This window comes from Acomys russatus, chromosome 5 (genome assembly GCF_903995435.1).
Source record: "Acomys russatus chromosome 5, mAcoRus1.1, whole genome shotgun sequence".
Lineage (NCBI taxonomy): Eukaryota > Metazoa > Chordata > Mammalia > Rodentia > Muridae > Acomys > Acomys russatus.
This window is the reverse complement of record NC_067141.1, coordinates 59,228,820-59,256,475: the sequence shown is the minus strand read 5'-3', so window position 1 is coordinate 59,256,475 and position 27,656 is coordinate 59,228,820. Positions and strand designations below refer to the sequence as shown.

The following is a 27,656-nucleotide window of genomic DNA, read 5'->3' as shown; positions in this document are numbered from 1 at the left end:
GAGGAAAAAAAACCTGCTTATCTTAGTTGGGGAAGAAGATGGCCTATGAATTGGGGTGGTTCAGTCTCAGCTTAGCTAGCTTGGGTAGGCTAGGCCCTTTGCGCCTCAACTATCTTATCAGTAGAATTGCAGTTCCTAACTCTAGCTCCCAGGGACTGGACCTAAAGTAGACAGTGAAATAGTCATTGTGGCATATTTAGCATGGACTAGCAATCCCGGCAAAAACGTGGCTAAAAACTTGTAGTAATGATTATGTTTATAGCTCCATTGGCATTTTTCTGTGAGGGTCCCTTCAAGCACATTGGCCATATACCCCAGGGTGAAGATGCCAGACAACAGATACTATATGGAGAAATTTATTAAATAAGCACGAGGAGAGAAGGAAGAGGGAGAGGGGTACCCCAGAGAGAGAGATAGAGGACAGAGACAGAGGAAGAGAGGGAGAGGAAGAGGGATAGAGGCGAGAGAGAAAAGGGGTAAGAGGGAGGGGCGAGATTAGCCTGTTCTTTTATATACTCAGCAGGGCCACGCCCCCATGGCGGGTAGGCAGTGACATCATAGGTAGGCAGACTGAAGCAGAATCCCAACATTTCCCGCCCTCTGGTCTTCCCTGGACTGTCTCCAAGTTCACAAAAGTGATGGATGGAGACCCTGATAGGCAGGGAGGGTCTCAGTGTTGTCTGCTGCTGAGCAGAGCTCAGGGAAATCTCAAGTGACACTGAAGTGGCAGTGAAGGTGAGCCCCAAGGACACGTAGGACTTCCCTAATGTAAGAAAAGGTGATGAGGGCGTCCTGGCTGGGGCCTTTATAGCCAAGGTCTCCATATGAAAATCTCTCACATACTCAGAGTTGAGATGAGGTAGGTAAGTACCAGGCGGGGGCGTGTAGATGAGGCTTCTTCAAGTAGAAAAGGAAGGTGGAAGGGGTGCGTGGTCAGGACACCATGCCATCGCTGGGCTGGTAACATGGGCAGTGTCTAAAGGCACTCTGTTGAAAAGACAACTTATCTTTGACAAGTAGAATTTGGGGTGCCGTTTAGACACTTACTAAATGTCAAAGAAAGCCACTCCAGGGAGGCAGTAAGATTTGTGTTCCCCCCAACACTCTTTTCATCCTCATATAGCTTTTGCATTCTGTCTGGTTCAGGCCACAAGGCATTCAGAACTCTCCCATGCACCTTAGGGGGTTTGTCCCAGGCCTGAGAAAGCTGACAGGATACAGGTGGACAGAGCTGCTCCAGCATCTGTTGGGGCAGAACATCCCAACTCTATCCCTACCTCAGACCATGTGGGACTCTTGATTGTTGAGCGGGCATGGTCATGAGCCTTCTGTTTATCTTCTTTCTTTCAGAATGTGATGTTGGAAGCTCTAAAGCCGTTGTGAATGGCTTGGCACCTGGCAGCCATGGGCCAGACAAAGGTAAGGCTGCTAAAGAGAAGCCTGGCCTGGTATCAGAAAGCCTATCTAGAAGATGCAAGGCATGCTGGGCCGGGGGGCACTCCCACCGTTCTGGGAAAGGCATCATTGGCCTAGTCTTAGGAGGCTTAGAACCCATGGTGGCTTTCTGAGACCCGAGCTGTGGTCTTACTGTGAGAAGATAATGCTCCCATGGCTGCTGGGATAAAAGGTTGGACAGACAGTGCCAGGTACTGTCACACCTGGTACATGGGGCTTTCCGAGGCCTGGAGGTGCCACCTTCACTTGTCACAAATAGGAACACATCCTGTGAAAGAAATTACTTCAGTGTCATTAGTTTTATGTATATCCGCTCAGCTTTTTAGCACCCTTCCCCCATGTTGGCGATTCAATAAAAAAAGAGTTTTGCATATGTGTGGACAGCCCTTTACCACTAAGCTGCCTTCTCTGTCCTTACACTTTCACTTTAAAAAATTCTTCCAAATTGGAGGTAGAAGCGCGAACTGAGCTATCTGGTAAGACGTTTGAGAGGCAAGCGGCTCACTTCCAGAACCCCTCTCAGCTGCTCCCTCTCGGCTGCTGAGAACGTTCACATTCCTACTTAATCCATCCCCTTAGCTTTGAAAAATGAAGACGGCTCTTGAGGTCTTGTTTGCCCAGGACGCTCTTACCTCAGCCTGACATTGTTCCCTGCAGTGTGAGAAAGCAAGATGGAGTCATTAGGTACACGTGATCCTAGTTCTGCCTGTGACAAACAGGGCCGTGTAGGAGGCTCTTTCATCTCTGCAGATGTGAGTTCTCTTCTCTAGAGAAGGAGGGAGTTTGATCTCAATGTTCGTTTCTGCATCCCATCCTGGGCTCCGGCCACTCCACGGCCACTGATCTGCCGTGTTCTAAAGTATCAACGAGGAAAGGCTACAATCTCAGCGCAGGCACTGACATAGTGCAACATCTCCTAAAGTGTAATTTCCAAGTTTGCCCTGTTTAGCTTTTGTAATGTTCATCAAACAAATCCAAATACTCCTTTCGAGAGGGCAGGATGTTCACCCAGTAGGAACTTTTTGGAGAGAGAAGGCAGAGGGTAGAAGCTAGGGAGTGGGAGGCCTGGGTGGCCTGCAGCTGAGCTCCTTGGGGACAGGAGGTCAGAGCTGTTTTTGTTCCCCCCTCCCTGGCTTGCCACCCTCCTTTATTCAGTGTGTTAGTTCATGTGGCCTGTATTCTTGGGGTCTTGCCCTTAGGGAATCTGGAGAGACAGGGTTGTGGAAGGACTGCAGGGGGTATTCAAACTGGGAGCCTGGGAGAGGCTTTTGAAACCTGGGGACCACCAGCTGTACCCCTATAAATCTGTTCATAGAAGAAAGCTAAAAATTTGGTGGTAGCACAGCAGGTAGGGTAGGCTTCCTTCTGCCTTAGCAGGACTCACCTTTGCTAGCAGACAAGGTCTCCCAAGTGATTGTACAGTACAGTCAACAGGATTCCTGTGAAAGTCCATGCTACCTAGATAGATGCAGAATTGCCACTCTTGACGTCGTTGTTGCAGACCTAATGCTCCGTGCCTGCCGTAAGCTTTTCTGAAGCAGCAACACAATAGGCAGGAGGGGCATTGTCCATCTTCCATCCTGCTGGCTTCACAATTTCGGTCATGTGATGCTGAGTCAACACTCTTATTTCCCAGCAGACCTACCCGTTGTCATTCTGTGCTCTGTGACTCTGAGACCCCTGGGCATGGCCCATTGGAGCCACTCTGGCACCATAGCACACCTTTCTTTCTTTCTTTGCTGCCATTAAAGAGAAAGAGTGAGGGAGGTTTGGGGATGTGCTTGCCTTTGAGATGGGTATCTGGGCAGGCAAGGAACGGGGCTCTCAGCATCCAGCACTGTGTGCTAGGGTACTGCCCAGAGCCTTCATCATTCACTTGGACACTTGGCATCTCTTTTTCAGCAAAGGGTGGCTTAAGCAAGACCATCTGGTTCTCACCAGATGGGGGTTCTGATTTGCTTGGGGTCCGAGGGTGTTGGGTATGTGAGTAGGCACAGGATCCTAGAAAGTATGCTTTGGGAGAAGCAGCTGTGACGGCTGAAGGGGCCAGGCAGTCCACAACAGGCAGTCCACGAGAGTGTTCCTCCTGTTGCTGTATTCAACCTGCAGCCACGGCCCTGTCCTCAAAGCCCCCGTTACATAGCAGATGACCCACTATCCCCAATGGACACCTTGTACTCTGATTGCATTCTCCTTCCTCTACTTGCCAGGCCATCTGTGTCTCTGTTCATCTCTTTGTCCAGAGCGTTGGCAAGCTCCCGGCATGCCAGGAGGTGCCAATAAACACCGACCAACTCTATTTGGGTGATGGTTGGAGGAAGGCTTCTGCCGCCTTGGCCCAGAACCCTAAAGAAAGAAAGCAGGCTATTTTTAATGACTGCATCGACTGCTCCTTGCATTGTTCTTTTAGCGTAGGCAACTTCCTTCTATTGTCCTCGCACAGTCCCTCGACTTGCCCGAGTGTCTCCCAAAAGTTCTTTCTGGATGCACCGTTTACCCTTTTGTGTTTTCAGCCACTGCCGACCCTTTGTGTGCCCGCTCTATTTCTGCTGTTAAAATAATTCCAGTGAAGACAGTGAAAAGCCCTTCAGGCCTAGCTCTCCCTCCAGGTATCTCTCTTTGGGGCTGTTTGTTTTAATTGTCGGATCATGCATGGTTTCTTGTCTTCTTTGCTTCTAACACCATGCTGTGAGCCTTAATCCTTGCATGCGGAGAAGGCATTTCCTCTCCCTAAGCCGTTTCCCCCCCCCCTCTCTGTCTGTCTCTGTCTCTCTCTCTGTCTCTGTCTCTGTCTCTGTCTCTGTCTCTGTCTCTCTCTCTCTCTCTCTTTCTCTCTCTCTCTCTCTCTCTCTCTCTCTCTCTCTCTCTCTCTCTCTCTCTCTCTCTCTCTCTCTCGTATGTGTGTGTGTGTGTGTGTGTGTGTGTGATCTGTCTGTAAGTGTAAGCCAGAGAGTAGGGGAGGCACCTGAGGTTGCAGCGTTGCCCTCCCTGCTTTAGAAGGCTCAGTGCAGAGGCCAGATGAACCTTCGCTCTGGAGTGGGGCTCTCCTAGGAGGTTTCCGTGAAAACGCCGGTTCTGGGAGAGTTAACCTGGCCTCACAGAGAAGCTCTGAGTCAGGCTGAATGCGAAGCAGCTCCTGGAGATGTCAGACGGCCTTTCCCTGGGTGATACTCAGGCCCCTCCCTAGCTTCACCTGCCCTTACTTCCTGCCTTTCCTCTCCAAGAGGCGGGGGTGGGGGGTGTGTGTGCACGGTTCACTGGAGGCTCTAACTCAAAGTTTCCTGTGGAGCTACAAGTGGAGTTCAGAAGTTACACAGATCTGGCTGCGTGTCCGGGTTTGCCAGTTGAAGTGACCATGGTCTGGTTTTCTCGATACTTGTAGCCACCAGCCACTTACTCTCTCTTGGTGGGGGCCAGATGTTCCCTGAGGTTGCATCATGGGCTGCGGTTCACTGTGGGTTTAGCGCTTTCCACCCGTGGAAGAGGGCTGCTGGGGCAGGACTAAAGAGCCGGGAGAAAAGCTTGCGTACTCACTACCCTCTCCTGGGAACAGGCATGGGCAGGGTGCTGAGTCCCGCCCAGAAACACACCCTGACCTTCAGCCTCTCCTCCTCCTCGTGGTGGTAATTTTAGATCAGGACGCTGGCCTCTGAGCAGTTTGGCAGGTATGGGGATGTAGGAAGTAAGTGCTCAGCTGCACATAGAGAAACACTTGGCGCATGTGCTCTGAGAAACCGTGTGGTCTGCACCCGTTTCCTGCCTCATTCCCGATTTTCCTGAAGGAGGGGCACCAGGCCTGCTAAAGCAAGCAGGGCTCTGTGTTAGCCACGGTGTCAGTTAGTTATGGTGAAGCACGGTCAAAAGTATTAAAGGAAGATTCCTGGAAACAAGCAATACACGTTTTAAAATACCTTTTATTACAGTGTTATAATGGTGCCATTGTATAAGAGTCACTGTTGCCACTCTTTTACTGTGCCCAGTCTATGAGTTGAACTTTAAAGTATGTCTGTGTAGGAAAGACATTGTTCCTGTAGGCTGGGTACTGTCTGTGGTTTAAGATATCCACAGAGGGAGCAGGGACATATAGCCCTGGATGCGGATGACTGCTTTGAGAGTCTTATTAAAGATGTCCAGGGTCTGTGTGGACCCTGCCTCTACATGTGGACAGTGGGCAGTCTGTAGATTAAGCAGAGGTTCAGAGGACACTGTTGAGTGGGACAGAGCCTGTCTGGCCACCCTCCTGGCTATGTGTTCTCTCACTGTGCTGGAGTATGACCGCTCCCATCTCTGAACAGCCTCCCTCTGTCTCATAGTCCCGGGCTATTGACCAAGGAGAGATGCAAGAAGCAGCGATTCTCTTCCAAACGTCCCCGATGCTCAGCATGGGTGGCTTGCTCTTTTGTGAGAAAGGTGATCTGCAAGCTTGAGAGAGCGTTCTCCCAAACTCTTGTGAGCCATGCCTTACTAACTGGCCAGAAGTCTGCTTAGCAGCCCAAACGTCATTTCACAGACGGAGTGAGCCAGATTCCGTCCGGTGGGAAATGGTTTCGGCTGACATTGTAACTCATGCATTTGCTCAGAACTCACCCTGCCTCTTCTCCCTAATCTCATGATGCTGGTGTACCATTGCCACCACAGATTAATTTTCATTGGTCCTAGATGCTTGGAGGGTAGGCGTAGCCGTAACCAGGTTCATCTCATTCCCCTGCTATAAGCATCTGCTAACGGATTATCATGCAGCTCCCCTGGGGGCCTTGGATCTGATGCTCTCTTTTGGATCTTTTCTTCTCAGACATGGACCCTACAAAAATCTGCACCGGGAAAGGAGCAGTGACTCTCCGGGCCTCGTCTTCCTACAGGGAAACCCCAAGCAGCAGCCCCGTGAGCCCCCAGGAGTCTCCGAAGCATGAAAACAAGTCAGGTGAGCTGTCTTGGGGTCTGGGACGGGAGATGAGCGGAGGGGAGGGTAGGTGAGGTGTCCTTGTGGTTCTGCAGGGGTGCATCAGGCTGTTGAGGTTTCGTCAGCTATATCCTTCTTCCCCGGGGGTATCCTGGGACAGTGATGTGGACTGGGAGGTCGTCACTGTGCTTTGGGTGAAGGCCCCACCTTGTGATCCCTCCTTTGACTGAGCAGAGGGCCCTGTTTCAGAGCCAGTGCCCTGAAGACCGTGTTGGTGTGGATATAGACAGCTCGGCATCTGGCAGCACATGGCATGGGATGGTGATTAGATGTCCCTAAGGTTCTGCTTAATAATGCTCAGGCTAGTTCTGACTTGGCCAGATAGGGCTGGCTGAAGAAGCCAGAGACAGAAATACAAGGCGAAGCTGCCAGGAAGTGGAAACCATGGGGCACAGGTGTCGGGGAGGGAGCAGGCTGGGGGTTGGGATGAGGGTTGGAGATCACGAGAGCAGGGTTAAGGTCAGTGGTGGCCAAGGGCCAGGTGAGACCCGTGCAGAGACCCTCTGCCCACCCTGACCCCTTGACTGGGAAACCAGGGTGCTGATCACACGGTGTTGGGACTTCATCCTGGCACTCTGGATCCTGATGGATGTTTGTTCACTTCCTGTCTCCCCCTCCTGATGGCTCCTCAACTAATGCTCTCCTCTGTGTCAAGGGTTGGTGGTACTGGTTGTACAGGATTATTGTAACCAAGAAAGATGTGAGGGTTTTAATGGGCCTGGTGGCATGGAACAAGATACGTTCAGATTAAGATCGAGGTTATGGTTATTTTGACCTCTCCAGAGAGAATGTTCTATAGCCTGTGTATTCTGGTGTAGTGAAATGCTGACTTGTGGATACACAGCTTGGGGTGGTCCAGTTTCTACCCACTCTGTAGGGCTGACGTCCTCTTTGCATCCCAGTCATCAGAAGTACACAGGCAAGAGGGGCCCAGCCCAGTTGTTTAGACTTGTGATGACTGCTTATCAATCTGAGGTAGGGTCTTCACTTTTGTATTTCTGACAAGTTCTTAGGTCATGCCGTGGCACTGGCACAAAGGCTATGTTTGAAAACGGCTACAGGATTTTTTTTTTTTTCTTCTCTTGAAACTGGGAAACTAACCACATGCTTTGAGCCAGAGTGTAAAGGAAACAAGGTTTGCAGCTTTGGGTACAGTGGGAGGCGGGAGTTGTGATATGGTGGAATTATGTAGGATGCAAATGCGTAATGCTCGAATCTACTGACTTCCTGCTCCAGCCTTCTATAATGGGTACCGAGGCTGATGCTTGAGAATGAGGCCAGGCTGGGCTTTGAACACAAGCTCCTTACAGGTAATACCCCGGGGAGGCCATCTCTGTTCCTAGGCCTAGGGAAGGCCCGAGCCATCCTCAGCACCAAAAACTGGCCAAAGGCTTCTTGGTTCTTACTTGTAAGCCCACACTTGATTTCTGGCCTATTGCAGTTTGCCATTCTTTTCTCTGGGAAAGATGCAGCTGAGAAGAAAGGCAAAATAATTCCTTCCCAAGGCTGGGTGGTATGGAGAGGAAGAGAGAGACTCCAAAGAGGAAAGCCCATCAAGCTACCTCAACCTGCCAATCCTTAGGCAGCGGAGAAGGAGCCTTGAGCTCCCTCTAGTGGTTGTAGGTGGCACTGACACAGAACAGTCTACACAATGCACTTGCTACAGAATTATGTGCCCAGCTGAGGAGGTCTAGGAAGCATCGTCTTGTCCCACAGTAATTCCTACACATTTATTTAACAAATTCAATGGGAAAGAATTTGATCCTTTCCAGTAAGTTCTAAAAAGCGTTTTAAATGCAAATACCTGGAAGAAGTAAGGGACAGCTATCAGTCTTAAACATCTTTTTAAGAAGTAATTTTTAATCTTTAAAAACAATTATTGTATAATTGCAGTCCCTTTTTCCAGTTTCTCCATCCAACCTCACCCATGAACCACAACTACTTACTCCGGTTCAAATCATGGCCTCCTTTCGTCGTTGTTGTTGGAGGTGGTAGTGGTGTGTGTGTGTGTGTGTGTGTGTGTGTGTGTGTGTGTGTGTGTGTGTTTATGTGGTTGTGTGTATTCTTAAGTATATGAATGCAATCTGCTCTGTCTCTATAATGTTAGTTGTAGGTATATGTTTTCTGGGCTGTCCTTTTGGCTCACCAGCTGATATGCTCTTCCTGGAGATGACTGCGGGCGACACTCTCAGCATCCCTTAGTTGTCTCAAGGCCTCATGAGATTTCCCCCTTTCATGTTATCATGTGTGTTAGTGTCATCCTTGTGCAGGTTGTGTTTAGGCAGCCATCTTGGTGAGGCTTCATAGGTATGGCTTCGGTGACGTCACTTGGCAACAGACTCTCACAGCAAGCTTCCTCTTCCTCTGGATGTTGGGATCTTTCTGCCCACTTGACGGCAGTGCTTCCCGAGCCTGAGCGCAGGAGTCGGGCTGCAGATGCACGAGTGGCACTGCGCGTCACGGCTCTGCATTTAACAGGCTGTGGTTCCCTGTAATGGTCTGCGCGTCACGGCTCTGCATTTAACAGGCTGTGGTTCCCTGTAATGGTCTCTGTCTGCTGCAAAGGGGATTTTCCTTGCTGAGGGGTGACAACTACACCTAGCTGTGGGTATAAGGACAAATATTTAAATGTTGTTAGAAATCATGCTGGTTTAGTAAAGTGGTGGCTACAGTTTCTCCTCCAAGACCCATCTTACAGTAAGTGTCTTCCCACCAGGAAGTTGAAGCCATTGGCTCCAAATTAGCATCTGCATCACCACTTGGATTCTCCGTCTTTGCTGCCTCCATTTATCCCTATAGGTTGCCACATTGTCATCTATTTGCTTGGGCTGGAAGCTCCGGCCTTTAAATGATTCCCAACACCTCCATTACAGAAACCTCCAGCTTTCAGCCATTGTTGTAACTTCCTCCTCTTGAGAGAGGTAGTGTAGCTAGTGAGTCACAGGGCCCCAGTCTCTTGGCTTTGGCACTTACTGTCTTTGGAATGGGAGCAGATTCGTCAAGCCTACATGGCTTCAGTTCTCTCGTCTATCCACTGGGTGCTGTCATACTGGAGTCGGTGACATTAAACGAGCTCTTTCATAATCAAGCATTCAGCACAAGCCTGCCATGATGTCCCTTGCTGTTGCCAGAGGCCAGGAAGGTTGACTCCTATGGGTTTGAAGGCACGAGGTTCTGGGTCAGGAGTGAGGGCAGGGGAGATGGTGGACGAGATAACGTGTCTTTGAAAGAACGAAATAACAGGGCTTGATGCGAGCAAGGCTCAAGGATTCTAGGCCGACCGGGCGGATTTCCAGGTTATGTGACCCACGGAGCTGGGAGCTTGTGAAGGATGTTGGAGAGGGATGACCAATCCCATCCTTAACTGTGTTGAGTTTCCTTGCAAGAGAAGGACTTCCAGAAGAAAGTTCTAGGAGGCATTTGGAAGTTTAGGTCTCTTGTGCCCACACGAACTCCAGGAAGATGGAGATGTCCTCCTTCGTGGACTGCTGCTACCGCCCTGAGAAGCATGTGTGAGCATTGAACCAGAGGAAAAGAAGCCAAGGCCCTTAGAGATGCCCAATTTAAACCTGTCATTCAGGCTCCTGCTTTAAAATATATACATTCAAATTTTAAACTTTTATTTTTAGGTATGTGTACGTGCGTGCACGTGTGCACACACATGCATGATTGTGCAGGTATGTGTACATAAATTCTGGTGTCTATGGAGAACACAGGTGACAGATCCCATTGGACCTGGGATTACAGGTGGTTGCAAGTTGCTCTCCTGCCCCATGTAGGTGCCAAGAACTGAACTGGGGTTCTTTGAAAGAGCAGCAAGGGCTCTAACCACTGAACTATTTCTCTACCCACAAAGTCCTGCTTTTGAGTGGTAGCTGGACTCCAGGTCCCTGGCCAACACCTTAGCTCTGATTATGGACATTGGACCTTGGGATTAGAAACACCTGGGAAAATGGAAATGATTTTAGGACTGACTCCCTGAGCTTGAGAGAAGCCTCATTATTTTATCTTTGTTTCATGATCTTATTGCCCAGCCACTTCTAAGTATTTGCTGTGGCACTTCAGAGTGAGTGCCCTAGGTTCGTTGTTGTCACTGTCATCATCGTTGTCGTTGTTATTGTTGTCGCCTTCTTCATCTCCTCCTCCTCCTCTCCTCCTTCTTTCCTCCTCCCCCTCCTCTTCCTCCCCATCCTCCTCCTCTTCCTCCTCCTCTTTCTTCTCCTCTTCCTCTTCTTCTTCCTCCTCTTCCTCCTCTTTTTTCTTTTACTCTTTTGGAAGACCACTTAAGGAGTCTGCACTGGTGTGGGTGCAGTTCCCAGTTCCTTTCTGGTGTGATCTGGGAACTGTGTCGCTTGTTACCTAGATGCTGCACTCCGACTCAGATGAGCAGTTCCTTGAAGTCAGGGCACTGAGCTCCATGGCCCCACTATTTGCTGCAAGTTGTCCTCAGGCAGGAGGACTCTTGCAGCTACAGTCAACGCATTTCCTTCGGTGTGTCGCTCATAGTTGCTCTCCTGATTGGCAGTAGCAGAAGTCTCACAAATTAGACCCTCTTTCCCCATTCCATCAGCCTTTTGTTTTGTTTTCTGAGACAGGGTCTCTCTGGGAAGCCCTGGCTGAAATCAGTGGTTTTATGAATATACTGTGAGGATTAGGGCCAACTGAAAAGTTAGAGGAAAGGGCCTCACAAAACAGCCCCAACTCTTCTGATATCCAGCTGCAAATTTAGGGCAGTCTTCAAACCACGTCGGACTCAATACTAATGCTAGAAGGATCCAGTTTGATTACTACAGGGAAAGGATAGAGATGAAAGTCAGCCCAGAGAAATACATGGTATAGAGTCTGGGGAGATAGCAAAGGGTCCCAGACAGGTTATTTCCCAGCATTATTGTGCGAGCCTCTGTATCTAAAGTTTTGTTGGGGCTCCAGACATAGGTGTGCAGCACGGTCCTCATCTCCACTCGAGTGGGCAATGAAGCTCTGCTGGCTCAAAGCCCTGACTCCAAGTCAGGGTGTGGTTCAAGTCCTTAGGCAAACAGGACACTCTACTTGGTGTAGCATTCCAGAGACGCGCAAGCTACCTCCAAGAATCCTAGGGTAAAGTCCAGGCCTCTTTATTCATTGTATTAAATTCTCCTCTACGGATCGTAAATAAAAGTGCAAATAAGATTTGTAACACACATAAAACTGCTTTTTAGCACATACCATCTGCCTCACGAGTACTTCCCAGACCACACTGAGTTTGACTTAGTGAAGAGTGTCCTATCATCTCAGGAAGAACTATTTTTTTTTTTTAAATAAGCAAGATGCAAAAAGCGAAGTTAGAAAAAAAATAAGCTAAAAGCTGATACCTGGAGGCTGACAACCACAGAGCAGAAAAGTACATAAAGAAGGTGGGATAAGAGGGAAAGTGAGCCGGGCGTGGTGGCGCACGCCTTTAGTCCCAGCACTCGGGAGGCAGAGGCAGGCGGATCGCTGTGAGTTCGAGGCCAGCCTGGTCTACAAAGTGAGTCCAGGATGGCCAAGGCTACACAGAGAAACTCTGTCTCGAAAAACCAAAAAAAAAAAAAAAAAAAAAGGGGAGGGGGGAGTTGATTATGTTATATACATGGGGAGAGAGAGAAAGAGAGAGAGACAGAGAGAAAGAGAGAGAGAGAGAGAGAGAGAGAGAGACACTGACTGACTTCAGGCTGCAGATCTGTCTACAAGCCAACCTTCCATTTTATTGGAGGAAGCATTTTTGACAATCTCTTCCATCAGGAGCCAGTAATTGATGTCTATGTATGTAAAACTTCACCTTGTGCACTCAGATATAATTGGCCCTGGGCTGCTACCAACCTTCCAGATTCAAAAGAAAAGATAATGGACGAGGGCTGACAAGATGCCAGAGATATGCTCTCCATCAATAAGGAGCCAAGCTGCTTGTGGAGATCCTGGGAACTATCCTTTCGGGCACAGTGAGGGGAACAGTTTTGAAGATTTAGAATGAAAAGAAAAAAAAATCCCAAGTCATTTTCCAAGGACAGTATGCCTTTGAATTTTTTATGACACGGAGAGATCATACATTGTGATTTATATCTTTTGGGATGTTCCTATCATTTGAGCTGGATGTGGTGTTGCACGCCTGTAATCCCACCACAATGAAGGCAGAAGCAGGAGGATCTTTGAGAATTTGAGGCCAGCCTGGGCTTCTTTGAGGCCAGCCTGGGCTACATAGTGAACACCACATCAGCTGATAGTCAGACCCTGTTTCAAAAACAAGCCAGGCTGTGGAAATGGCTCTGTGCTTCCTGTGCAGGTATGAGGACCTGAGCTCGGCTCCCCAGGGCCCACGTAGAAGTCCAGCATAGTTGTTCATGTCTGTATCCCCAGTGCTGGTGTGGAGAGAGACAGCAGAGTCCTGGGCCTTCCTGGTGAGAGCACTAATTGAGTCACTGAGGGCCAAGCTTAGTGAGAGACCTTGTGTTTCCGAACACAAGATGGATTGATACTGAGGAAAGATACTCAATTGTTGACCTCTGGCCTCCAATATGCGCGTACACACACACCTACCCAGACACACACACACACACACACACACACACACACACACACACACACACACACAGAGGCAAACACACCCATGTACATACGTATATATTCCACACATTGACCAAAACCATAATAAATAACACATACATACACACACACACACACACACACACACACACACACACACACACACGTCCCTGCCCACCCAACTTTGGGTTCTTTTTGTTTAGAGTCATCTAGTCATTTGTGCTGTTTAAATAATCTTGGGCATGGTGCCTGCACTGGGCAGTGGTCAACCTACCTTAGAGAGAGCTAACTAACTCTCACCTACATCTCCCACGCTCTGAGCTTAGATATCCTTTGCCTTTAGCTTGCTGGGGTCTCGTGAATGCTGTTAGAATTGCTGCAGGCTCACATGTGCAGTTGCCTGGTTAGTCAGGAAAACACTGTCTCCTTGTAGTCACCCACCACTTCTGGCTCTTAGAGTCTTTCTGCTTCCTCTTCTGAGATGATCCCTGAGCCTCGAGGGGTGTCCCAGCATAACGGTGTTTTTAGTGTGCTTTCTGTCAGTTAGAGTATAGGGTGTGGATGGCCAGCATCAGCATCACTGGCAACTGTGAGAAATGCAGACTCTTGGGCCCCCATCTCAGTCTCAGCACTATGGATTTACCCAGACTTCCCCGGGGCTGATGCAGCTAGACTACACTGTTTGTGGGATGCAGGCCGCCTTGTCTTTTACTTGCCTTTTACCAAAAGGCCTCCAGCATCTCCCTGGCTACTGGTGTGATTGGCCACTGTGAGTGGTAGTCAGAGCACTGCTTTGTCCCTTCCCGTACATGGCTTTCTGCTCTGGGCAAAGCATTCGGCCTCTCTGTTTTCTCATCCATGAAGTACAGAGAGCATTTAATTAAATTGAATAAATACTAAGTAGGTGTAGATTGTCACCATGGCTGTCACCTGAAAGGTGCTTAGCATCTCAGCTTGACACCTGGGAAGTCTACTGTGGGTCTGAGAGATCCACACTGCAGGGAACTGAAGGCTCACATTCAAGGACTGAGTGCGAGTCTCCTGCTTATGTCTACAGGAATGAGAAAAGACGTTCTGTCAGCGAACAGTTAAAGGACTGAAGAGTAGGGGTTGCCAAGCTGGCCATGAGCAAAATCCCTCTTGCTGGCCGAGACTGGCTGATAGAAGAATGCAAAGAAGAGTGATACGTGTTACATGAAAGCTGCATGGAATGCAGTGTCCGTAAATAAGGGTGTTGGGAAGCACCAGCTGATTCACCCACACGTTATCTGGGACCGCCTCTCGCTGTGGCGCAGTCTCACACAGAGTCATTGGTCCTGTTTGAAGTGCTTGAGTTCAGAAGTACTTCAGATCTTTTTCTCTTAAACTGTGGAGGCTTTGCATTATAAATAATGGAGTGTGTTATGGACGGAGCCCAAGCCTAACCATTTGTGTCTCACGTGGCTTCATGCATGTAGCCTGTTCTGTTAGAGTTTTGGCACACCTGCATTTTGACAGTGGAACTGCCATGTGAAATCAAATCAGGTGTGGGATTTTCTTTTCACATTTTAAAAATTAGATTCATTTATTTGCTTGTGCTTCCAGCCCCCCTCCCCCCACCCCCTTTGGCAGAGGCCAGAAGAGGGCATCAGATCTCTTGGAGCTGGAGTTACAGGCATTTGTGGGGTTCCTGGCTTGGTATGTGGTACAGTTTGGTCCTCATGACTGTATTGCAAACCCTCTTAGCTGCTAAGCCTCTCCACAGTCCGCAGTGTGAATGTTTTTGTGCTGCTTTTAATGGGACGGAGACAGTCTGGGAGCCCCAAACAAACACCCCCCCAAAACAAAAACATGCTATTGAGGCTCCAGTTCTACTACTGGGGCCCGTTAATTAACCCAGCCTGCTAGGGCACAATCATTCTGAGCCTACTGCAGGCTTGGGGGTGGGGAGTGAGAGAGAGTAGGGACTAGACGGCAGAGGCAGAGAGTTCGGCTGCCTTTCAGTCTGTGAAGTAAGAATGTCAAGGAACAATTGTTTCTTCATTCCTGTGAATGTAGTCTTGTGTTCTCAAAGGTCAGCGCCTGTGAACACATCATGATTTCAAGTGGGTTCCTATGGCAATCGGGCCTTCTTAACTGAGGGAGTTTTGTGTCAGACAAGGGCTTCTAATTTTCATTGGCCAGTGAGTCTCATGCTTGCTTCCCACAAACGTAACCGTTTCTGTTTTTCCCTTTTTTGTTTCCATCCTTCTTGCTCCTCGCACAGGCCTGGAGCCAGAGGACCCTTCAGCAGGTACGGCTTTTCTTGCACACTTACTTTCTGTGTTTCGGGGCGCCGGAGACCCTTGAATTAGAGGGAAGCCAGCGGGTGTTACCTGTGAGTGATGGGGGTTTGTTTTTGTTTTTCTTGTCTCAGATGAGTGGAAACTTTCTTCCAGTGCTGATGCCAATGGCAACGCCCAGCCCTCCCCACTTGCTGCCAAGGGCTATAGAAGTGTACATCCCAGCCTTTCTGCTGACAAGCTCCAGGTAGGTGTTTGCCCACACATGGGGTGGAGACTCATTAGCAGTGCCTGGTCCCAAGTTTTACAGTCCAAATGTGTGCCTGCCAGCCAACGCAGCTGGATTGTGCAGTAGGGGCCCAGTCTTTCCTCATCTCTGGAATACCTTTCTTAGGAGGAGAGTTGGGGGTCAAAGGGAACAAGATTATGGGATGAAGCTGGTCTAGGTGTTGGAAATAGGCCTCCTGTTTTCCAGGCTTGATGCACATGAAGAGAGGTTCTGAAAGAAGGAATTCATCTAGCCTTCAACAGGCAGGGCAAAGTCTGAGCTTATTCTGAAGAAATTGTTTAGAGGCTATTATTCAGGGTAGTGCCTCTGGCGTTTATTCCACTAGCTTCCTAAAGTTGAGACTTGTAGGGTTTGAGCCACTGTATAGTGACGGGTTAGCATCAGGTATTTGTGGCCAGACCGTAAGTCCAGTAGCCCAAGAGCCTGGGGACAGAGGTCACAATGGCGGCACAGGCTGGATTCACAGTCCAGATCTGGTCTGCTATAGGAAACTCCCCATCTACAGCCATACCACCCTGAATGGGTGCGTCGTCATCTGATCTCCGAAGCTAAGTAGGGCTAGGCCTGGCTAGTGCTTGCATGGGAGACAGTCCTCTAAAGCCACACAGTTTGCGTAGGAATGGTTTTGCTTTGGTTGTTGCCCCCAGCTGTTTTTCTACTCTTTCTTTCTTCTCCTCCCTATGCTATTTTGGTAAAAGGAACAGATCCATCATTTCAGTGGCATATGGAGGATTGTTTATGAGGAGGAGCCATTTCCAGGGAACGGAACCATCTTCCTCATAGGAGGTGCTGCTGCTCAAAAGACCCCTGGCTGCTATGAGCCCGTGTGCTTCCTACTGAAAGGCTCCAAGCACATACAGGGAAATCTGATGGTCTTTTCCCCGGGTGCATAGCTGTCTCCCTCGGTCTGCAACTTGTCCCTCATCTGTCTTGTTGATGAGCAGCACCATTAAGCCTTTCTGCCTCCTGCCACAACTTACCTCCCCACTTTAGAGCCAGGCACTGTGGATAGGCCTGGCTTCCTGGATGTCACTTGTCTGTTAAATGGCTTGCCAGAATGTTCCCATTTCTGAAAGCTTTCTAGGTGTGTATAGTGTGTTGTCTGTGGTAGTAGCCCTTCCTCCACAGCTGTCTCAAGAGTGGGTACTGTTGCTCTACCCAGACTGGAACCCAGCCAGGGTCAAGTCAAAGCAGGCACATTGATGTACACTGTCTTTCACCATCAGTTGACTTAGACCAAAGGCTAATCCTCCAATGCCTCTTGGTTTTATGAACACACACACACACAAAAGCAAGGACCAGGTAGGGTTGTATTTCAGGAATGAAAGACTTGCCTAGTATATCCAAGGCCCAGCACCATATAAATAAATAAATATCACATGAGAGGTAAAGATGAGCCCTGTTAAACACATGTATTTAACATGACTTTATTATGCACTTGTACTCAGACCAGTGCACTGAACACTATCCTCAAGGAGCTCATAAGGGAGGCTTTATAATCAGGTGATCTTGCCACCAGCACATGTTAGGATCTGTTTGTTATTCAAGTTCACATTTCCTGTGCTGTCTTCAGGGAGACAGTCCGTTAGCTAACACAGGAATTTTACTCTGCACTTTCACTGTAAGATTTGCCACTTGAATATCAGGAACTTTATGTCCTGTACTACTTTGTAGTTTTATTTTCTGAAAGTAAACAGGACTTCTTAGCTGTGTAGTGCTTGCTACAATTACATACTGGCTTCAATAAAGGCAAGATATGCTGGGCAGCCTCTTGGTTTTGTTCCAGCCTCATGGAATTTATGATGGCTTTGTTGGCAGCACCTCTTCCTTTAAGGATTAAGATAAGGTCCAGAAGATGGGGGCGCTGGGTGGGGATCCTATGGCCTGCCTGCCTGGGCTTGCTGTCCCTCACCCCCACCCCCCAACCCCTGCTCCCAGGGCCAGGGGAACCACAGTGTCCCTTTCTGTGATGTCATCATTAGCAAGGTAGTCTCAGTAGACATGAGGCCTGGAAGTGTCTGGAACTTTATAGAGCCACTTTCTAAAACCACAATGAAGTTTCATTAGTGGGCAGCGGGCAGGTTAGGCTGCAGTCCTAAAACGGAAGCAAAAAAGCTACTTCTTTGTGTCCTTGCTCAGCCCAACCCCCTCCTTCTGTAGAGTTAGAAGAATCCCCAGGACAGGAAGTGTCCTTTGACTCTTGAGTATTGCGGACACCCTGGGGAAACTGTCCTCTCTGCAAGGTCACAACCCTAGGAAGGCTTGTGTCTGATGTCATGCAATCGTGGTAGCATACATGGCCACGGCTGAAATAAGTTAAACTCATCACAGCAGATTTCTATCTTTGGACAAGAGGAGATCACACGCAGGACACTCTGACGCAAAGTGGAAGTGAACCTGAGCCCGTAGCAAAATGGTTTCTGCTTGCCGCTCGTCAGTCCTGTCAGCTTACCTGAAAGCCCCAGTGGTGGTGGCTAGTTCAGACGGCATTAGACTACAAAGTCTGCAAAGTGTTGTAGCGTTCAGTCCAAGGTCGCCAGCCTGAAGAGCTAATGTGACAGTCTTTGCTCTTGTTATATACTAGAGGGGCTCTTTGTTGTGGACTCGGGGCTGGTCCAAATGGCCGCACTCCACTGGCACTATTGTGGATGCACTGGGACAAGACTCCGATCTGCCTAATGGAGAATGTTCAAATAGTCGCCTCTCTATTCAGACTAGCTGTCATTTCGAACTTGTGTTTAAGGTGTTGGTTCTCACCTAGTCCCCTTTCTAATGTCCCTTCCCTTTAGCACACATCTTCTAAAGAGTATAAAAATAAGATGAAAACCTGCCTCCGTATAGGCAGTTTGTGTTGCTTGCTTAGGACTGTGCAGATGCGCTCATCTGTATGCGTACATACAAAGACAAAAGAAGGTTGTCAGGCGCTTTGCTCACTTGTTGTCTGTCTCACTCCCTTGAGACAGGGCTCTTCACTGAATCACAGCTTGCCGTTTCAGCCAGGCCAGCTGGCCAATGAACTCTGGGGGTCCTCCTGTCTCTGCATCCCATTGTTAGGGTTACAGGAATGCACAGTTGTGCCAAGCCTTTTCTTTGGGTCCCGGGGATTCAAACTCGGGTCCTCAAGCTTGCCCAGCAAGCACTCTTACTCAGTGGGGCCATCTTCCCAGTTCCTTCCTAGTTTTCGGGCACAGCACAGCTGGTGACGTGTTCACCAACTTCTGATCTCTCAGACATGTGCAGTTAGAGGATGGTTCTGGTTTGGCTCTCATGCTGAAATCTGAAGATCAGGGCCAGTGAGCAAAGTCTGGGAGCATTGGTGCTGCTCCTCCGGGGATGGGGGTGGAGGTTAGTTCCCAAGTGAGCCGACCAGCCTGGAGAGTCAGCCGGCCTCCTGTCCCTCTGCCCACTGAGTCCCATGGAAGAAAGCTGTTGAGCACAGAGGGAAGACCTATGAATTTGAACTCTGTAACTTTGAGCCTGTTACCAGAGCTTTGTTCACGTGCGGTGGCTAAGGTTGATCCCCCACCTCCCACCCCCAAGTATAGAAACAGTTGCCTGTGCATGATGGAGGACTGGCTGAGTAAACCAGACTCAGACCGGCCCATAGGGTAATTACATGCTCATGTGCCTTAGAAATGGGAGACTACATGGTTTTACTCTCACGATTGTCTCCCACGCCCTTTTGTTTGTAGTTCTGGGGCTTGAACGCAGAGCCTTATACGTGTTAGGCAGTCTGAGCTGTATTCTTCAGCTACATTTTCAGTGATTAATTGTATGAGGTTGTTTCTTCTGAGGAAAGAGCACACATGGACCCAGGAGTCCTTAACGCCCCCCCCCCCTTAAGTGAACTTTGTATGCTTGCAGAATCAGAGCTGAGCCAGGGTCAAGGAAGGCATCTGCTCCTGGGAACACACTCCTAAGAGGGCCTTCCAATCCTCCTTTCCTTCCCGGGAAAGAATTAAAGTAACTGACAAGCCTAGTGAAATTCAACTTTCAAAGCTAAAGGCTTCAACAGCAGGAGTCTTAAGGAAAGGGAGCTCAACTCAGGAGCTTCCTCCACTGGGAGCTGAACCTTTGAACACTTCCTGGAGTCAGGGGTCCATAAAGATGCAACTAGACACGTAGATGTTGGAGCTGGCTCGGCTTCCCTGCCTGGTGAGTCAGGCCAGCACTGCAGGTAAGCGTGAGTCAGTCCTTGAAGCTGACCAGACAGCTCTGGGCGCAAGAAGGATTTGCCTAAAAGCCTGTCAGGAGTTGTTTTGTCTTTTATCATGCTGTGCCGCTGTTTCTAATGGTCCATCTCTCCATTCTCCCCTCCTCTTCCTCTCTCCCTGTCCTGATGTCATGTCTTGAAACCACTACTAAAGGCTCTGTCTCCCCCACACCTTCCTTCCCCTCAAGAGGACCGCTTTGCATGGCAGCCCCCCACTATCCACCGCAACTACAAGGGCTCCCTCTACATGAGCTCACCCAAGCCTTACATCCCACCCAGCACCATCAGCCAGCAGAAGCCCTCACTGCCTCTGCCCATCTCTGTTCCCCTGGCAGCTAGGTTGGCTCCCAGAGGTGCAGCGTGTCCTGGTTCATTGCTTTTGGGGTCTGTGGTCCTCAGTGCTTCCTCTCAACCCCAGCAACACTATGTAGCCTCCAGATTAGTGTACAGTAAGAATATGGGCGCTAACCCACGTCATGAGGCCACAGGGAATAAACAGGTCAGCAGCTTATATGTCCCCTGTTTATCCAATAACGTTTGCCGGGCAACATCGGAAAACTACTCTCCTATTGCACGTGACTCGGCCAAAGACACTCCCTCAGAGGCTGCAGGCACCCAGGCACCAGCTCCCAGCCTTGTCCCTGGCACAGCCACAGCCACAGCCAGCACAGGAAAACCACCCCCTGCTCCTCCTCCTCCTGACCCTCCCAAGCTATTCTTTGACAACCACAAAGGCAAAGATGCTGGTAACCGTGGTGAGAATCCCACACTGGGGACTTGGGCCTCGTTCCCAGATGCAGAGAGGCCTCCCGTGCTAGGCCCCCAGGTTACCTCTGATCCCGAAAACCAGAAGAACAAAGAAACTTACCTTTTGCAGCCGTGTTGTCCAGCCAAGGCAAGAAACTAGGAACGTCTGTGTGTCTTCTAAGCTGTCTCTTTCGAAACCCAGTTCAAGCGGCTCGCGTGTTCTCTGGGCTTCCCCACCCTCCCTCTCCTCACCGCTGCTATGGCGCTGGAATCCTGAATTCTTCTATCTAAACCTCTCGGCATAGTGTCTTCTGTCTCTCTGTCTCTAGTCTGTAAATGTCTCAGTATGCCAGAGTGTGGAGTTCGTAGACTAATAATGTGGTGAGAATGTTTGCATCTTGCAATAAGGTGCTAAAGGAGACTGTACTTGCTCCCAAGCTTGCAGGCTCGGTGGCGGTTTTGTGGGGTTAAACACTGCCTGCTTGCCTGCCCAGTCTGTTCTGTTGCTTGTTCTCTTTCTCTCTCATAAAATGTTAAAGGGATTCAAAAATAGATGGACGGAAAGTGAACTTGGACGGGGCTCCCTCTGTGTCATAGAGTATCAGGAGGCCAGCTGGCCAGCACTGGCCAGCACTGACTGTCTCATGTACTCTGAGGAAAGGGCATTGATTAAATTGTTCTTAAAGTGCATTACTGCATGTCCACACGCAACTGTTTAAATGTGGAGTTCCTGACTCTCTGCCGTCCCCTTGGCGTAACGACCCCTTATTTCCCACAGGATGTCACCTCCTCCAGCCCAGCCCCGTCTGAGGTAATAGTTGTCCCTCTCTACCTGGTTAATACTGACAGAGGGCAAGAAGGCACTGCCAGAACTCCAGCATCTCTGGGGCCACTTGGCTGCGTCCACACTACCCCGGCGACCACCCCTGCTGCCTCACCTCTGACCTTCCCGACACTAGACGATTTCATTCCCCCTCATCTGCAGAGGCGGCCCCAGCACAGCCAACCAGCCAGTGCTTGTGGCTCCCTCTCCCCTGCTAGCCAGACGCCACCACCCTCACCACCACCTCCGCTGGTCCCTCCCATACCGGAGGACCTCCACAGAGGCTTGGAGCCTGACCTCCCGGGAGCTGTCTCAAGTACCGTAAGCTTGCTGGACCCCCTTCCCCACGGCTTCCCTGAATGTCTGCTTCTGGCAGTAAAACCCTCCCTTTCTCACTGAAGTACTAAGTTCCGAGGAGTCCTTGGCCACTATGCTTGCGTGATGGCTGGACCTGTGTTTGCTGTCCCCGAGAGCATGTCTCCCACGTGCATCCTGTGGGCCGCCTGTGGCTGCTCTTGCCTTTCAAGAACCTTCTCTCCTGTGCTCTGTTGGAAATGCACGTCTCCCCATGGAACTCTGCCTTCCTTTTGAGCAGCATCTGTGGCCTTTACCTCACCTGATCCTGATCTTCGTAGGCCCAGAAGATGTAGCGTGGAGGGCTGAGGAAAACTGTGAGGTCCTGAGGAAAGCCATGGGCAGGTGTGACACTAGGTGTGACACTAGGAAATGAGGGAGCAGAGAGGTCGTGGGGAGGAAAAGTTTCACTCTGTGGCTGACTGGCTGATTTCATATAGCGAACTTTTTTTTAACAGATGTGCAGAGACTGGGGTTAAAGAGAGAGAGGCAGAGGGGCAGAGAGTCGGGTTTAATTGAGTAAATGGATCTAAAAACCTTTGTGTTAAGGCTTTCTCAAAAGATATAATTGCTAGGGACCCTGAGGAGGAGGCCACTGTGCTTTTGGTGGCAAACTTGTATGTCAGGAATTGTGGGAACTTAGAAAGTCCTGGCTGTTGAGTGAGTCTCTTCACAGACAGTCCTGCTGCTGCCGGGATGGTGTGTTTCTCCCTCCCCAGGAGCCCAGAATGAAGGACTCTGAATGGATGTCATCATGATTGGTAATGTGAGGACACTCTTAGGATTTAGTGGGGCTGCATGCGTAGTGCCAGTCCCATGAGAGGAACTCAGGGGTCAGCGTAGGGGAAGTGGCAGCTCACTGTGTTGCTGAGGACTTGCCCTAGTGAACAGAGAAGCAGTAAAAGTAACTGGTTAGTTAGTGATGGCGTCATTCCTACCATGTTCCAAACAGGTAGGTCTCACAGGTACGACAAGCCAGGGCCCCTGCTCTCAAGTGATCTGAAGCAGTGGCAGAGTCCATCGGATCAAGAGCAAGGGACGGCTACTTTATAGATCATGAGTTTGATTGAGTGGGTGTGGGAAGGGGCTGGGGCCACTTACTTGGTTGCAGATATCCAAGAGGTTTTGATGTTGGGGCCATAAATACCACTTTTGGATGTACAGTGAGCCGAGTAGCATGTGTTTTGCTGATGGAACTAAACATTTGCGAGCATCCTTTGTTGGAAGAAGCGTGCCCATGAAACTAGCCTAAACGGCTTGTTTTGCTGAATCGAGTCAGAGAACAGGAAGGGAAACTTCTTATTCGGCTTAGTAGGGAAATTGTTGTGAGGTGTCAGGCACACTAAAGCTTGAAACTGTTATGTCGTGGGCAGAGCATCTTCTCAGATCTCTAGAAGGAGCCCAGTGAGGTTAGACCAGGACCAGGCCAAATGTAACCATGAGTCTGGATCTCCTACTTTTGGGCTTTGCAGTTCATCTCTGCTGAAGACTGATGTACTTCATGCCTCTTAGCTGAACCTCCAGGTGAATTAGAAAGGCGTTTTGGTTTAGGATATATAGATTGCGTGCCAGTGTGTTTTTGTGTGCAGCAAGCAGAACAGATCTTACCAGATGCACTCAGATGATGCCGTAAGCCGTTCTGGTGTGTACCTGCTGCTGAGCATTTGCTTAGCTCTAAGTTTGCATATTGACTTAATTTTTTTGTGTGCCAGGACAGATTAGTTGGGAGAGTGTACAAAGTTTATCCAGCTAGCCCAACTGGTCTGGAGTAGACTTTCCAGAAGTTGATTTAATAGTGTTTACTTTGGCTTCAAGGAATAGAGTAAGAGATTAAAAGCAGACAGATTGATTCCTGCTCCGGATGCCCCTGTGGGTGGCATCCAGGTCCTAAGTCGAGACAAATCCCTCAAGCCTTGGAAAAAGGTCTTTCTCATAAAATTGAGCTCGTAGAAGTGGCTATCCAGGGAACATCTAAAAGAGCTCAACCAAGGTATTGGTGCAAAGGCCCTACTGTGTGTGTCAAGAGCTGTCCAGGGTTCTGATACTCACACCTCTCCTGATGAGTGTGCATTCTGTTGCCACAAAGGTTAGCTCCCCCACCCGCACCCCACGTACATAGTTCCTGTCACTTACATAGTGTTTTTCTGAGCACCTGTTATTTTCAGGGCACATGTTATGCGGTGGCAGTAGAGGGAGATACGTACGTGGTCCTTGTCTTGCAGGTGTATGCTCAGTGCCTGATCTCTGAGCACAACTATTTAAAAAATAGCTATCAAAATCTTGCTCTTAAAGTCCTTTAAGAATGCCACTGATGTAGGCATGGTGGTGCATGACTTTAATCCCAGTACTCTGGGAGACAGAGACAGGTGGGTCTCTGTGAGTTCAAGGACAGCTGGGTCTACAGAGGGAATTTCAGGCTAGCCTGAGCTATATAGTGAGACCTTATCTTTAAAAAATGAAAAAGAAAGCTATGCTGGGCCTTGCCTAGCATGGGCTCAGCCCTAAGTTCAGTCCCCAGAACTGGGGCATGAAGATTGCCATCTTTGCTTTATGGTTTGAAAGATATAAAGCACAAAACTTTGCAGAACTTCTAAGTGTGGTGGAAGATGCTGTTTTTTTTTTTTTTTTTTTTTTTTTTTTTCATTTGTTTCAGGGTCCTGTTTTTCATGGTTCAAAAGACCGGCACCATCAGATTGTCAAAGTATTAGGAATTTGTTGATATTCCTGGTGGGGGGGCCTCAGGTTTTTAAGTCAAGATTCAAGGGTTTTTGTGGTTCTGACATGGGAGTGAGGAACCGTTCCCGCAGGGTAGGATCCTGCTCAGCCACTGAATTCACTCAGTGGAGTCCAGAGTCACTTCCCATTACAAAAGGGGTCCTCTAGTTCTTCTTGACACCCCTATCGGGTGCCCAAACCTCCCTGACTTTTCCCACTGACACAAGCTCTCATTCTCAGATCGCATTTGGAACTGCATGAGTTTTGCATGTTACTCTATTTCGATTTGAATTTGCTTTGGCAGTAACCAGATTGACACACAGTTATCAGTAGGTGAAAATAGTGGATGATACTGAGACTCCGAGCAACGTTTACTTACCTTCCTTCTCTCACCCCTTACTAATACCCACAAGGAAAATACATTTCCAGACTAAGTCCCTAACTGGAATTGACTCATTGGTCCCATTTAAGGGTCTTTGTCTTCCCTCTTCTTAATAAGTCTTAACTCTAGATGTCTTGTGTTTACATTCCTTTTAAATGTTTTGTTTTTCAGGGCAGTCCTTTACTAAACGAAGTTTCTTCTTCCCATATTGAAACTGATTCTCAAGCCTTCCCTGCGACCAGCAAACCGTCCTCGGCCTACCCCTCCACCACAATCGTCAATCCCACCATAGTGCTCTTGCAGCACAACCGAGGTAAGGCAGCCTCCTGCCGGGCGCTGGAGTCAGCAGCTCCAGTCCGTGATGGCTGAGGCAAGGAATCCCTCCTTCCAAAAAACCGACCAACCAACCAAACAAACAAAACGTTTCGCCAACCCCACCCCAGGCCATCTGCCCGGTTTCCCTGTAGGTCTCACGAGGTCGATCCTACCAGGGAGACAGAGGCCCCTGATCTGAAAATGATGTCAGGGTTCTAGATAAACCGGGCCGGTTCAAATTCACGTGCTGTAGCTTGCCTGTTCATGGTTATCTGCAAACAGTTAGGGCGCAAAAGTGGAAGCTTGTGTCTCTCGGTTCTTCGTCATGTGATTTGTAATGATGCTTCACCCAAAGCAGGTGGCTACAGCATGTCTCTTAAGTGACGTCATAAATGACTGACTTGCTCAAAGTAATAAGTTTCTAGAAAGTGCAGGTTTGAATGCTAAATCTCAAAAAAAAAAAAGGAACCACTTGATAGAGATGGTCTACGGGGTAAAGCATGTTTCTGTGCCTCTGTGACAGGCTTCGAGACTTCCTCCTGGTGAATGGCTACCTTCCCCTCTTCTAACAGCAAATTCGGCGGCATCCTCTATGAAAGAGACCCATGTGTCTGTTTGCCCTGGTTCCACATGGCCCAGACAGCCCTGCTTAGGGGTTCTGTTTGCTTCCCATAGTTGGTCCTGTTGCATCCCCCAAAAGGACCTTGGGGTCGGTAAAACTCAAGAGCTTTGAAGTAGTCCTTGTGTGTATCTTCCCTTCTGCTTTAAAATTCAGGCGATGATTCTAAATTCCAGCTTTCCCCTTTTGGAATTGCATAGAGGAATACACTTTGCATTTATAAAAGTCCTTTTGCAGCATGAAATGGGGGACATTTTCAGGCCGCCTCCCAGGAGCGGGCACCCCTCTGCTTCTTGAAGGGCTGTGCCCTGTCTGCAGCTCAGAGCTTGGTTCCAAGTCCTCTTTTCTTGACACCCTCCCCGCCCACTTTATCGCCTCCTCCCCTTCCCTGCTCCTCCCTTAGAGGAGATGGGCTAGCATCTAATTTCCATTGCTTTCTATAACGAAGAGAGGCTTCTCTTTCCTGCTTCTAACTGGAACATAGATGCATAAAACATTTTCTCTTGTTTAAAATGTGTTCACTCAAATCTGAAATGTGTTGCTTTAGTGGTTTCAGGTTTTTTCCTCCCTCCCTCTGTGACCCTGGTGTTCTTCCAAAGAACAGAAGGGTCCTACATCTAAGTGCCCATTCTCCTTCTAGTGCTGCCATCCTCCCTGGCAGCAGCTTTCTTCGCCAGTCAGCGTCTGTCATGCAGAACAAAGAAAAATGCAGGGAAAAGCAATAGCTTCTCTGTGAACTTCTTCATGACTCATTATCCTAAAAAGCAAGTTAGTTCCCAGAAAGAAAGGCAGTTTCTTAAAAAATGGGATTTATTCCCAAGGCAACTTGGTTGTTTTTTTTGGGAAATGCCAAGCGTAACGTTAGCTATTTTTGCCAAGTCCCTTTGACAGCACCTACAAGGATGTTTCCAGGCACCAAAATGCCTGAGTCCCCTCTTTGTTTCTTCCTTGGATAAGTGAAAATTTCTTATTCATCAAAAAGTACTTTTGGTTCCTGCTTTTCTCTTGACCAAGTTCTGCCTTTTGGTTTAAAAATTAGAATTGTCCAGAGCGAGGCACATACTTCAGGAAAGTATGTGAGTGGTGATGCTACAGGGCAGTTTTACTTTTTACTTAGCTAGTGGTTCATCCCAGGTAGGACAGGAAAGGTAGGGACAAATGAAAGAAACTGTGTGTCAGTGAGGTTTGGTTTAAGTGTTTTTGGCACTGTTGTGGAATGTACCCAGCCTGGTATCTCTGCTTCCCCTCATAGAACAGTTTCTTAAGTATGGCAGAGTTTCCTCAGTGGTGATAACATTACTCTAGATCTGAAATTCTGGTTTAGTCATCATTTAAAAGAAGTTCCTTTTTTTTTTTTTTTCCCCTGTCTAGACTGTCACAGGGCACAGTTTGGCAATGATTCTGTCCCCCCTGCCCCAGCTAGTCTCCTGCCACTAGGGACAAACAGGCTCGGAACCTCTGGCCTGGCTCTGGCAGCTGTGAACGGCTCTGTCCCTTTGCCACTCTATCTTGAGCTTTCAGGCCATTGTGTTCAGACCATCACTCACCCTCAGTCAGGGTCACAGGGATTCAGCTCAGAAAACACACAGCGCTGAAAGAGACACGTGGTCCCCCCCTGGACAGGCCCTTTCAGCTGTGTGTTGGATCCCGAGAGTCTGGTTAGTTTGCAGTTCGGATTCAGGAGCTCTGGGACTGGGGTAGCGGAACAAGGTTCCAGAGTTTTAGGAGGTTTGCCATTGTGGTTGGCTGCGGACCTTGGACAGCAGAGACCTATATGGTTCCCAGACATGTCTGTGGACAGGAACGGTTGGAGTGTCACTCCAGTGCTGGGGACCGGAAAATAGCTACCACTGTCCCTGTGGCGTCCTGTGAAAGACTAGCCGTTTAACCTTCAAAGCAGAAGCAACATTTGCTTACATTTGCTTCGGCTGGCAAAGGAGAGCCCTGCTGGCACCCTGATGAGAA

At 49.0% G+C, this 27,656-nt stretch overlaps 1 protein-coding gene across 49 annotated transcripts in view; it reads left to right on the top strand.

Moving 5' to 3' along the window:
• The window catches only part of Sorbs1 (sorbin and SH3 domain containing 1), a 229,085-nt gene that overhangs the window by 118,588 nt on the left and 82,841 nt on the right, over positions 1-27,656 (top strand). For 31 of the 49 annotated variants that reach the window (XM_051146492.1, XM_051146494.1, XM_051146478.1 and 28 more), the window contains 7 exons: positions 1,351-1,419; positions 3,969-4,064; positions 6,248-6,376; positions 15,219-15,245; positions 15,369-15,481; positions 21,262-21,294; positions 24,929-25,070. In XM_051146492.1, coding sequence (XP_051002449.1) covers positions 1,351-1,419; positions 3,969-4,064; positions 6,248-6,376; positions 15,219-15,245; positions 15,369-15,481; positions 21,262-21,294; positions 24,929-25,070 — 609 coding nt within the window. Of the gene's footprint in view, positions 1-1,350; positions 1,420-3,968; positions 4,065-6,247; positions 6,377-15,218; positions 15,246-15,368; positions 15,482-21,261; positions 21,628-22,484; positions 22,613-24,928; positions 25,071-27,656 lie in introns of those variants that run through there. The other 18 variants (XM_051146500.1, XM_051146525.1, XM_051146523.1 and 15 more) reach the window with 9 other exon arrangements.